Genomic DNA, 13,318 nt, shown 5'->3' with positions numbered 1-13,318 from the left:
ATAGTTAAAAACATATGTGATTTTTTGAAAAGTATATATATATTTGGTTTATTTTTCGATTTAATTTGTTTATAATTTTATACGGATTCAATAATAAGTTCCTCAAAAATCTTTAAAATGTTGAATCTATATATATATATATATATATATATCAAAATTCTAAGCAAAAATTCTAAACAAAAATTTGTAAAAACTCAAAAAAAAAATACAATAAAAATTTACTCTATAAAAAATAAATATTTATTTAAATCAATATAAATTATTAAAAAATTAATGTATTTTTATTTTTCATAAAACATATTATAGAGATAGCACGAAAAAATTCCTCAAAATTCTCTGAACTCTCTGTTGAATTTAACACAATCTTGAAACCATTATCGAATTATTAACCATATTATTTCTTAAACCAAGATATAAACTAACTCTAACCTAAATTCAACTTAATGTTTTAAACATAAACATCATAACTTTATGAAAGCCCTATACTTCAAAACACTTCACAAAAATAGAATCTATCTAACTTGGATTTATTTTCAGATCTTCCCCGCAGGAAAGTGAGGTCAGTGCTAGTGCCAAGAGTAATAAAGTGATACAGTCTTACTATTAGAAAAAGTAACTAAATGGATAGTAAATTTGGATCATTCTCAGACCTGTGTGCAAAGCAAACCATGGATTTTATTGCCCAGTCTACAACATGTAGCTCATTGCAGTCAACTCGCTGAAAGCACCAGGCCTGTGTTTATACTAACGGAAAAGTAAACATACATACTGAAAACCAAAACTTGAATTAATAAATCCTGGTAGCAATAAAAAAGAGCCACTGCTAAAGAGATTATTGAAAATAAAACTCTCAGAGATAATTCTGATACGATAGGACATAATAACTAACTTGTGACAACAGAAGTCACTGCTATTTTGGATTCTTTGGGGTTATCGTACAAGGAATCCCTGGGGAGCTGAGTATGATTATACCATTTTCATACTCAGTTGTTGAAGGCGGAGTTGCTTCCAGGCGAAAATAGTTTGGAATACACTCAAAATTAACAGGATACATCCTATGATCAAAGTCAAGACTAGCCATCTCCTGGGCAAATACTTTTCCTTGACAACACCATACATTATTCTGTAATCGTAACTGACGTAGAAGGTTGCAACCTCGTCAATAACGTTGTGGATTGCTTCATATTCACCTCTGTCCAGTCCTTCCCCAATTCCTTTCCAGACACTCGCCACTTCGTAGGGGCACGAGCCTTCGTCGATGATCACTATCTATGAGCACATCAACGTCCGCAGATGTGGTTATCAAGCATTCCATCAGGTCCATATAAGTCTTTAGCGGTTTTGTTTCCTCTTTCCGGGCCAGTGCCTCGAAAGCCACCAGATTCTCCATTAAAACCACTGTTCTCTTGTTTATTTCAGCTTTGGGCAAGTGAAACGTGCCAGTTCTGCTATCAAAACGAATTCTGTTGAGAAGCTTTACGTCTGCAACGAACGTCACTCCTTTCTTTTTGAGTTCTCCCGCCGATGGGAGAGTGATGCCGCAATTCATCTTCTTCTTCCTTCGATCGCATTTAGTACGATCTGTGGAATGAAAAGAGCAGATGATATTTTCATACAGAAATTCCAATAGATGTGAATTCTTTTTCAATGTTCCCCCGGCTGATACATGCGAATCAGGGCTGTCACGCATATTCGGAAAAGGGCAGAGATTGTGCCAAGCCAGTCTTAGAGTTGAGTTGAGGTCTTGACCTGCACCTAAAACCCATTGCAGGAGATAGCATCGATTGATCTTGATGACTAGATATCGACTATTAAAGGTCTGGCTTTCAAGATCTTTTATGATTTCTTAATATAAATCTGAAAGTATAGCTAGCTCCCATTGAAGGATCCTCCATAGCGCAAATACAGGTATTTGATTTTCTAGCTTAATAATATCTTCCCGAACTGCAAATGCAAATAACTCTTGCAATTGCACATATTTTGGATCTGTATACCTGATAGCCAAGAACGTCAAGCGAGAGCCATACGCCCTGGAGAATTCCCTTAAAATGAACCAAAAAAAAATAAAGTTCTGGTGTTAACAGAGTTATGCTTTAAAAAAACAATTACAAGTAGATCTTCATGGTTGAAAAAAATAGAAAAGTATACATTGAATATGTAGCTACAACAATTCTATCCTTGTAACACTAAATCAGAAATCAGAGATATAATGGATATATGTTACTTGTAATTTTTAAAAGGGGGCTTGTTTGGCCTAACTTTAAAATTCCAGTGAAAAGGAAACCATACCTTAAGAATTGCAGAAGAAAGAAGCCATCTGCAGCCATCATTTCACATAATAATTTGACTCCGGGAGATAGTGTAAGGTTCCAGGTTCCTTCTGCGAGAGCGAATTATTATTGAACCATGCGTTTATCTCATTGTTTATCTCGCCATTTCTTTCTCTGGACAGGCAACGACTGGCTCAACTATTGCAGAGAACAATGGGCTAACATGAGCATGGAGGGGCAAGAGGAATGAGCATGTATTGTTTATTGCGTGGAACGAATACAGGACAGGAGATATAGGAGGTGACAAGTGGCCCGAAGAACATGCAGGTGGCCGGCATGCAGCCAGTGGAGACTTAAAAAATTTGCATAAAAGATTTCAAACGCTGCGATATAAATAAATTGCAAAAACTTTGATGTAAAGAAATTGGCAACAGTATATAAAATGATAGAACTTTGGATAAAATGGTATTGCTTCTTGCAAAATGAAGGCACGAAAAAATCACTGCTGCAGGGTGCCAGAAAACTTTGTATAAAACAAAGTTACCACAATATTTTTGTCTCGGGCCACGTGAAGGCCGCAATAAGAGGTACAATATTTTTCAAAGGAAAACTTTGGTTAAAATTTCAGTGAATCACATTGTCAGCATTAAACTTTGGTTAAAATATGTTTAGGCGGAAAAAAAATCGGTCAAAAGATGAATTAATGCAGAGTCAACGATCAATCGATCGCTATAGTCCAGGCAGGGACTAATAAGTTCGACCTAATAAATATAAAAATAAATGGTATTTATTTAACGAGTTAAACATATAATTGTTTAACGAGTTAAAAATATAATTGTTTATAAAAGAAAAATTATGATGTTCAGATTAATGGTTGAGAGTATTTATTTGGTAAGAAATTTAATTCTCATTAAAATAGTATTGGTTCTATTCAATAAAGAAGCATTTAAGGATAGAGTCACGACATTCAGTAAGTGGGTAATCCAAATTACAACAGACCGTAAATGGCCAAATCGTTCAGCCTGGTTGTTTTATGTAATGTGAAAACTAAATAATTTTTTTAAATAATTTTCCCTCACATCTGTTTCTCTTCTGTTCAGGAAGGCTTTTTTTGGTGGAGTGGGCAACCCCTCTCTAGGAGATCGCTGTTCATAATCACCTGCTGGCATCTATGGAACTGGAGGAATGCACACACTTTCCAAGACTCTAAGGAGCCTATCCAGGCTATCTTCCAGCGTATTCTGGCCTGTCATGTGTCCTACCATTAACAACTTTCTGCAAAAATATGTTTCTCTTTTGATGTCGTGATTTTAGATCTGCAAGCGGACTCTGTCCCTGAATGTCACTTGCTCTTTTTGAACATGGTTCCTCTTATAGTAGGCTGGGCGCAACTGCTCTCATCTTATTGTACTTGATGGATTTTCTTTTTTGGTATAGTTTGTAAAGTTTTGGGTCACATCTCTATTAATCCGGGAGAAGTTTTAGTCTCTTCTCATATGCTCTTCTGTCGCTCTCCTGATCCGGGTCTTTCTGAAAATGATGGTAGGCATTAGTTTGCCGGTATGGAATTGTCATGCATCAATATGAATGAGGTCTGGGCATCCAAGCCGTATCAGTCTTTCTGAGTTTATGTATCCAAGACCTTTATATATCCTTAATATAAAGCTATGATGTTTTTTTTCTTCTGAAAAAAAAGAAAGAGATAGTGGGTTTTGGGTGGATATTACTTACGTGCCTAATTATGTTCTTAATCGTGGAGTAAGATTTAAATTATTTCTAATCAGCTCGATTTGTGTTTTAAAACGCTTTCTTTATTTGCAACTTCTTCAAAATATCTTATAAAAGTGGAAATTTACTCGCTTATAAACTATTAATAAAAATTATTAGAAAAACTTGGATATTATATAATAAAATAGGACTCCTGCCAATATGTAGCTTTTTCACTTAATCTAAATGGTAAAATATTTGATAAATTACTAACAATTTTTTTTATTTTTATTTTTAATTTTCAAAATTATATAATAAAATAGGACTCTAGTTTTTTCACTTCATTTAAATTGTAAAAGATTTTTTTTTTATCCAAAAATAATATATTATATTTTAAATTATTAGTATTAATTAGTAAAAGTGTTGTTTATTATGATGTAGATATTATCTATTTTGTATATCAATTAAAATAATAATGTTCATAATTATGTTGTTTCAAATTTTCATATTTAAATTTAATTAATAAATATAAAAATTTAATACTTACCATCATCTTTTAAATTATATATAATTAATGTTATACACATTAGAGTAAAAATTAAATTATAAAAATGATAAGACATGTTCAAGGAAAATGTCAAGCTAATATATATATGATTATATGTATGACTAAGATTTTAATAAACTTAAAAATAAGAAATTTTTTACATATACAGATGTGAAATTTATATATAATATAAATCTATATTAATTTTACCATGTGTTTATACGAATTAAATCTAAAGTGTATATCTTTTTTGAAATTTTATAGTGAAAAAAAGATTTACATCTTAAAATATTAAATTCCCCTTTATACTTTATAAAGTCAAAATTAAAATAAATCTATATTACTAAAAGTGTTATTAAAAAATTAATTGAAAAATAAAATAAATTAAGACTAATATTTTTTTTTCAGAAAGAAAATCAGAATAGTATTATATTAAGAAGATATAATGAGCGATTACATGACAGCATTCAGGACTTTAAATGCAGAAAATAGCAGGAGCCTGGATCAAGCTGAAATCTGGGACATAGTCGAAGATATATGCAGAACAATATCATATGCATAGACCCCATAAATCAAAAACAAGAATAGGTTGTCTTCCAAGAAAGGAAAGGATCAGCATAGATCAGAGCCATCATTGAGCAGGCTGGAGAATAGCTGTAATGTGCACCAATGTGGAGGAGATAGGAGTCATGGAGTCCTGAAAAATACAGGCATTCCTCCACTTCCAAAGGCACCAACATGTGGCGATAAATAAGGAACGCCATTCAGGGCGTTGGGTACTCCACCACTTAAAAGCCTCATGAACAGAAGAGAATACCTGAAGAGAAAAACCATGAGATGAAGAGAGCTCATGCTAGATAAGAGCTGATGCAGGGCACTGGAAAAACATGTGGATATTGGATTCAGACGCTTGTCCACACATTACACATCTGCTAGGTCCAGACCATCCTTTCCTTCGGAGGACCTCCCATGTGAGGTTCCGGTTGAAGAAGACCAGCCAGGAGAATAAAATTGCCTTGAGCGGGCAAGCTTCTTTCCAGAAAATAAAAGGTAAGATTGGAGAGGGCTGAGCCAGAAGATTTGATGCACTTGGTCTGCCTCATCAGCTGCGACAGTCTTGGGAGCTGGCAACTAAGTATTTCACCGACATCGGAATCAAGCAGACAGGTTCCTCTGATGTATTGTCATGGTCTAAGCAGTATTCATCTCTTCCCGTATGTGTCAAGGACTTAAATTAAGACTAATATTTATTCATTTTCACTTTTCTATCTTTGCACTCTGTATTAAAAATTATATATATTTTTCTATATTTTTTTTTTTTCTAAATAAGACTGAGCTATTATATTACAGCAAGAGCAAAATTACATCAGCAGTATTACAACAGGGCCGAGGCCCTGTAAAACTTGTCCTGGGACAGACAGTAAACTCGGGAGTATTCATTCCAGGATTACAAAAGATGGAAACCTGAGTGACACTCATGTAACCGACACATGGACTGTAGCACTAGGAGACTGAAACAACAGAAACACATGGAGGACATCGACACCATGACAGAGATAACAGATAACCGACACCATAACAGAGATGGACAGAGGTACATAGTGACAAAGTGCAGACACATATATGATCGCGAAGGGAGCTGACAGAGAGAAAAATTCGTGCAGTGAAACCTGGAGCGCGAGCTGGGCATGCTAATCTTCTTCCGTAGTCTGCGGTTCATCCTCCATCTTGCAGCAGGGAGGCTGGAGTATAGCCTTACCAGCATTGCGCTGCACAGGTTCACTCGGGCCTGCTCCAGGATCATGTACAGGCCTCAGCATATCTATGGCGGGCAATTCCATGTCCACTGTGGGAACAATCCCAGGAAAACGCGGAGGGTTGGCACGAGGAGCTTCATCTTCACCCCACGGATTGCTGCAATGCTCCACTGAAACAGTTACGAAGAAAGTGGAATTGGACAAAGTACATGGAAGGCGGTATCTTACCATTGGGTGCTCAGTGTGCCCACATTCCATTCTCTCTGGAGGTTCCGCCATTCTTCCTCTGCCCGGGGGCCTTCCCCACGGTCTTCTGCGTTCAGAAGATTCCTCAATTGAGGAAGAGGGAGAAGGGGCTCTTCCACTGAAGCTGCCACGCCGACTTGTTCCCCTTTGGCGTTCACCCTGCATACTGAAAATGAGCGGGTGGCGAGTGTGCACACACGGATTGTCCCTCTGAACTAGACGCCCAATCCCCCAACCAGACTGTGGATGGCAGGTTTGCAACTCCGCCAATCTCCCAGGTTCACAACCAGACTGCCCGTATGCTCTCCAATTGCCCAAGTCTATGGCCTCTAAACCATCACAGTCGCTCTCACAGCCTGAATGAGAGCCGAAACAATGAGCCTCCGCCACTTCCCTCAAGACAAGAACATGAGCAAATGAGAAATGCGGGAGAATGTCTGAGAACTTCCGGCTATGAAGCGCCATGTTCCGTTTCTCAAGGCGAGCAGTGAATGTCGAAGGGACGTCTCTGCAGTGAACCATAACTCCCCTCCTTAAATGCTGCATGCTGGAATAGTTAGGGCGAGTCCTCCTGGTGTACGTGGCTTGTCCGGGCGGACACATGCCCTGCTGACAAGCCATGAGCCTTATGTATCTAACAACCACCCGCATCCGGGGGGGAAAGATCCTTTTGCACCAAAGTGATGCAGTCTTTTTTGAGTTGTTCATCTTCAACTATGTCCAGGGGACCTGAAAAGTATGTTGATGTCTGAGAGACTCCTTGGTTAGCCAATCTATCGGCTACCTGATTTGCTGTTCTTCGCACATGCTGAAAGGTAAGGCTATGTGGATTTGTAAGCTTTGCTTCCAAGGATTCCAACCTGCTCAAAAGTCTCCAGCTGGTTGCTACTTTGTCCGCTGTTGTTCCTGCTTGGATTTTCTTGGCTGCATTGATTAGGATGAGAGAATCGCCTTCTACCTCAAGTGGAAAGAAGTGAAGTTGCTCTGCGAAACAGATCCCTTGCCAAAGTCCTTCCATTTCCGCTACATTATTAGTATCTTTGCCGAGAGAGCCATAATAGATGTGCATGGGTGCGCCTGTATGACTTCTTATGATTCCTCCATAACCTGCCGGACCAGGATTACCCTTTGCTGCTCCATCAAAGTTGAGCTTGAAAGAGTTGAGAGCTGGTGGGGACCATGAGGACGGGGAGGTGGGGCTGCGAGGGGGACGTGTGATGACCTTTGCAAAGGTTGAAAGGTCAAGATTCCATTCTTTAAAAATATCCCTTTCTTGTTGCACTTCTGGCATATCAGTGTCAAACCAGGTTCTTATGGCTAAGGTTTCCTGGATATTTCTTTTGTAGATAAGCCACAGAGCGTCTATTGTCCGGGAGGTATTGTTGAAGATGCGTGAGTTACGCTCTTTCCAGAGAAGCCAGTACAGAAAACCTGGAATAAGATCCCATAAGGTATTGAGGAGTTGGCTTCGGAATGGGTTCTTGTCCCAGTTCCTAATATTGTCCGTTACATCCTCGCCTCTTGGTGCTGCTCTTTTATTGCAGTACTCCACCCTCTCCCAGAGCTGCTTTGCTAGTGGACAGGACTCCATTAGATGGTTGATTGTCTCAGTGTGAAGATTGCAGTTTGGGCATCTAGAGGGCCCAATGAATCCTCGTTTTATCAAGTTATCCCAAGTAAGTATACGCCTTTTACTGAGCAACCATAGGAAGGTTGAAATTTTGGGCCAAAGCCCTGGAAGCCAGACTCGTGCCCAGATTTGGTCTTGATTCTCTTGGTTGTTTGAGTAGCGCAGCTGATGTGCTTCTTTAGTGGTGAATGTGCCTTTGTGCTTGTGACCCCATCTGAGCTTGTCCTGCTGGTTGGAGTAGCGTATTCTGCGTTGTGTGAGTTCCTGGTCCAAGTCTGAGTATGTTTCGCCTTCCCAGTCCCTTTGCCAGCTGTTTGCGGGTCTCCATGTTTGGTAGTCTTGATGCTGCGTTTGCTGCCAGAATTGTTGCACTTGAATGAGGTTTTCTTGCTGCATATACGATTGCCAGAGTGGCATCTGGAATAGATTTGCCAGCTTGGGAAGCTGCTGCCACGAATCCTCCCAGAACTTAGCTGACGTGCCAGAGTGTATTTCCCAAAAACTATGTTCCTGTATGAAACGGCTGTGTATCTTAGCTGCATTCCAGATTGGAGAGCCTTGGGCGCTGGAGTTGATTCTGATTAGATCTTGCCATTGACTTCCCATAGCATACTTTGCTTGCCATAAGCGAGCCCAAGGTGAATGAGGCTTGGAGAGCCAGTTCCACCACAGTCGGGCTCCCATAGTGTTGTTACTTTGAAGTGGATCTCGAAGCCCTAGTCCGCCCTCTGTTTTGAGTTTGCACACATCTTTCCAATTCACAAGGGCCCATTTTCGATTTCTGCCCGTGGAGCCCCAGAGGAAGTTGCGCTGTAAGTTGCGAATGGCTTTGAGGACCCATTTTGGAGCTGCCAGGGTGGAGAAGAGGTACAGCGGCATAGCTTGAAGGACAGACTTGATCAAGACCAATCTACCTGCCATGTTGAGAGCACGAAAGGTCCACGAAGAGAGTTTTGATTCCAGCCTGTCAAGGAGGGATCTCCATGAAGCGTTTTTAATAGCTGAAGCTGAGAGGGGTGCTCCAAGATATTTAGAAGGCAGATGGGAAATGGTGAATCCCAAGATTCTGGCAATATTCCTTTGTGTGGAGGGGGGGGTATTGAAAAAGAAAAGCTGCGACTTGGAGGCATTGATGGAGGTACCAGAAGCATCGGAGTAGAGGGAGAGGAGCGATTTAAACATAGAGGCTTCTTTTGAGGATGGATGGCCAAATAACATGGTGTCGTCCACGAATTGTTGATGGGACAGCGGATTGAGACCATGTATTGAAATACCTTTAAGCTTGTGAGAGGCTATAGCTGCTTTGAGTAGTCTGCTGAGACCCTCAGCCATTAAAACAAAGAGAAAAGGAGAGAGAGGATCCCCTTGTCTTATGCCACGGGAGGGCCGAAAGGGAGAAGAGGGAGATCCATTCAAAAGAACTGAAAAGCTAGGGGAGGTAATAAGATTCATGATCCACCTGGTCCATGTTGCACTGAATCCAAAGGCTAGAAGCATTTTTTGAATAAAATTCCAACTAAGCTTATCAAAAGCTTTGGAGAGGTCGAGTTTTAGAATCATACCTGATTTCTTGAGGATCTTTAAAGAGTGTATAACCTCATTTGATAGTATGATTCCATCCATAATCTGCCGTCCTTCCACATATCCTGTCTGTTCCGGAGATATGAGCAGGGGTAGGAGAGGTTTGAGCCTGTTTGCAATAACCTTTGAGATTAGCTTGTATATGACATTGCAAAGTGCGATAGGTCTAAAGTTTTCCGGCCTATTGGGTTCTTCACCTTTGGGAACCAGAGCTAGAAAGGTGGTATTGAGGGACGGGAGGATCCAATGCATACTTCTGGATTCTTCAACCAGATTCCATACTTCATTCTTGATGAGGTCCCAGAATTCGTGGAAAAAATTGGCCGTGAAGCCATCGGGACCAGGCGCTTTTCCGTCCTTGAGTTGAGCCATGGCTTCTTCAACTTCTTGCAGGGTCGTGGGCTGGAGTAATCTGTTGTTGTGATCCTCAGTTATGATGCTTGGAATGTGCTGCGTGATGGCCCGGATTGCTGCTTCCCTGTTCTCAATGGGCTCCGTTAAGATTTCCTTAAAATACCCTGTGAATTCCTTTTCCATGTCCTCATGCTTTTCAATTCTTTCGCCTTGTTGGTTGTTGATGAACGCTATATTATTATGCATTCGCCTTTGAATGGTGGTCTTGTGAAAGAATTTTGTATTCTTCTCCCCTTCTTTGAGCCAGTTGATTCTCGATTTTTGCCGCCAGAGTATTTCTTCTTGCTTCCTGCGTTCTTCGATTTGGTTCCAAAGTTCCTGTTCCTGTTGTGCTTGTTCTTCTGTTCTGCCTTGGAGAATGAGATTTTGTTGGAGTTTACTCATTTGCTGCTCTAATTGGGAACGCTTCTCCTGAATGTTGCCAAAACTTGTGCGATTCCAGACTTTGAGGACATATTTCAGATTTTTTAGCTTTTGTTGGAATTGATACATTTTGGCCCCCTGCGGCGGAATGTAGGCTGCCCAAGCGTCGCTGACTACCTTTCTGAAAGTGGCATTTGTGAGCCAGAACGCTTCAAATCTGAAGGGTCTGTTGCATTGATTGCCTGGTCTGGACCATTGTAGCAAAATTGGCCAGTGATCAGACCCGCCATGGGGAAGGATGGAAGCATTGAAATCCCCTCCTAGATGGATTGCATTGTCAGAGAGAAAGAATCTGTCAAGGCGGGAGGCTATGTGTTGAATGCCTCGTCGTTTGTTTGTCCATGTGAAAATTCCATTAGAGGTAGGAATGTCCATGAGGTGATTGGTTTGAATGAAATCTTTGAGGCTTTCACTGTCACTGTCGAGCCCGATTCGGCCTCCCTGTTTCTCTGCCATGGAAGTTATTATGTTGAAGTCGCCGCCCCCGATCCATAGCGGGAATTGTCTGTTTTCATTGAGAAGAGCGAGCGTTTCCAGAAGTTCTATTTTTTGCTGAACTAATTGAGGAAAATAAACATTTGTGAGATGACCATGTATGCCGGTGCCCACGAGGTGGAATGAGGCTTGAATGAGATGGAGTGTGGCGTGGAAGTCATATAATGTGATGATCTGAGGGTTCCATAGGATAGCTAAACCACCTGAGGCTCCGGAGGCATCAACAGAGATGGCCCTGCTTCCTGCCCAAACTTTGCCACGGATTCGTTCAATAGCATCAGTGTTGCTTTTGGTTTCTTGCAGAAAAACTATGGTTGGTTTTTCTTGCTGAATCAAATGTTTGATCATTCTGTGTTTTGAGGGACTGTTGAGTCCTCTCACATTCCATGATATTAACTTCATGTAAACTGTGATTTGGGTTTGTAGAACTTTGTCAACTTAGGGAATCGCCCTGATTCCATAAGTATTTCACCTATTGCTATGGTGCGCTGGAGGTCTGTCTTTCGTCCCCTTTTCTTGAGATCCTTGAGTAACTTTTTTCCATCCCATGGACTGCCTCCCTGGATGCCCAGGCTTTTATTATGCTGCGCCTTGGCTAGGACTCCTTCCAGCTTGTCGATTTGCCAAGGTTGGATGGAGTTGTATTCTTTTTGTTTGCATGCTGCCTCAAGTGTAAAGATATCTAATCCATCAATAGTGACATCCGCTTGATCTTCTTCCATAACAGTAGTTTCACCTAGAACTTCCTCATCCGCTTCTTGCTGAAGCCTGAGAGCCAGAGTAGTATCGGTTTCCATATCGGCGTCCTGCTGCTCATTATCCACTGAGGTTTGCTCTTTAGAGAACGAGAGGGGACTGAATCTTGATATGGATTTACCTTTCTCCAAAGAAGGGCTGGGAGTGGGTTTCATTGGATCAGGGTCAGAGGACTGCAAGGGATCTGAGTGAGGGAGGGAGGAAGATGGCGCAGAGGGTTTGTGAGGGGATTCAGAACTGGGATGATCATTTTTTTCATGCGTTGCAAGAACAGAGAATTTGTTCTGATGGTCCGCTTTGAGAGTGTTGTCAATAACTGGCTGACTCTTTTTGGCATGCCTGCGGCGGTTGGGGATTTTGATGAAACCTTCAGAGTCTATATCAGAGACAACAGCAGCTGCTTTGGACTGGGAATTTAAAGGACAGTCACGGAATAGGTGGCCGTGCTCATGACACTTACGACAGCGGAAGGGAATATGTTCATAATCTAAAGGTTGAGTCCATTCATAATCATCGTGATAGAGCTTTACCGTATCCGCGAGGGCTTTGGTCAGATGCATCTGGACGCAGATCCTAGCATATGAGGTGTACTTGCGAGTTTTTGTCTCCGCTGCAACTCGGATGAAGGTGCCCAGTTTGTTGCCTATGTCCGCCAGTGTTTCTTCTTTCCAGTATTCTGCAGGGAGGGAGTACATCCTGATCCAGACGGGTGCCCAACTGAAATCCTCCTTGTCGGGATTGAATCTGGGCTTCCATTCGGTGAGATAGAGGCCTGAAGAGTTGAAGAAGTACGGCCCTCCTTCGAATATCCTCACTCTGTCCTCCACACAGTGAAATATAGCTGTAAAGAAGCCCTTTGGTCCTAGTTGCAGAGTTATTTGTCCTTTGGGCTTCCACTTTGAGGCTATCCAGCCTTGTAAGGCTTTTTCCGTAGGCCAGAAGCCTAAAAATTTTCCTATGAGTGCATGATCTTGCATGTACTGGATTTCACCATTGATGCGGTGGCTGGGCAGGTCCACCTTGATGGGTTCAGCAGCTTTTGGGATACAAGTGGCTGAGGTTGCTTTAGGCTGAGTCGCCTTGGCTTTATCATGGGTCTCTTTGTCAGCTTCATCTTCTTCTGTCGGGGCCGTATGAATCCTTGCCTCAGCTTTCCGATTTTCGCCTTGTCCTGCATCTGGGCCAGCGTCAGAAGGGTGCAGAGGCTGAGAGTGCTGGGTATTGTCAGAACTCGCAGAGTGTTTTGGAGGGGGAGCAGAGCTCTCCCCTCCTCCCGCCATGTCCATTGCTATCGACCAGCAGGGGAGCGGCGGCTGTAGCAGGGTAAACAGTCAGGGGCGGCGGCTAGTTAGGGTTTGGCTGCAGTGTTCAGGAATTCGCATCAGAGCGTTTTTTCACCATTCACCGAAATTGCAATATATTAAATTACAATTTTTTATATATTTTTCTATATTAAAAATACCATATCTATACATATTAAAATATTAAATCA

At 41.2% G+C, this 13,318-nt stretch overlaps 1 protein-coding gene across 1 annotated transcript; it reads right to left on the bottom strand.

The window, feature by feature from the left end:
* Window positions 1-7,161: 7,161 nt before the first annotated feature.
* LOC149145653 (uncharacterized) lies at window positions 7,162-13,112 on the bottom strand. The gene is made up of 5 exons (XM_089452521.1): window positions 12,357-13,112; window positions 11,543-12,233; window positions 10,533-11,312; window positions 9,720-10,322; window positions 7,162-9,578 (listed from the first exon to the last, which is right to left on the bottom strand). The coding sequence occupies exons 1-5, from the start codon at window positions 13,110-13,112 to the stop codon at window positions 7,162-7,164; spliced, it is 5,247 nt and encodes a 1,748-aa protein (XP_089308647.1).
* Window positions 13,113-13,318: the final 206 nt, after the last annotated feature.

The sequence above is a fragment of the Pinus tabuliformis genome, chromosome X, assembly GCF_031772625.1.
Source record: "Pinus tabuliformis cultivar Carrire ecotype Pingquan chromosome X, CPIR1, whole genome shotgun sequence".
Taxonomy (NCBI): domain Eukaryota; kingdom Viridiplantae; phylum Streptophyta; class Pinopsida; order Pinales; family Pinaceae; genus Pinus; species Pinus tabuliformis.
Note: the sequence above shows the minus strand (reverse complement) of the source record. Positions and strands in the feature narration are given on the sequence as shown.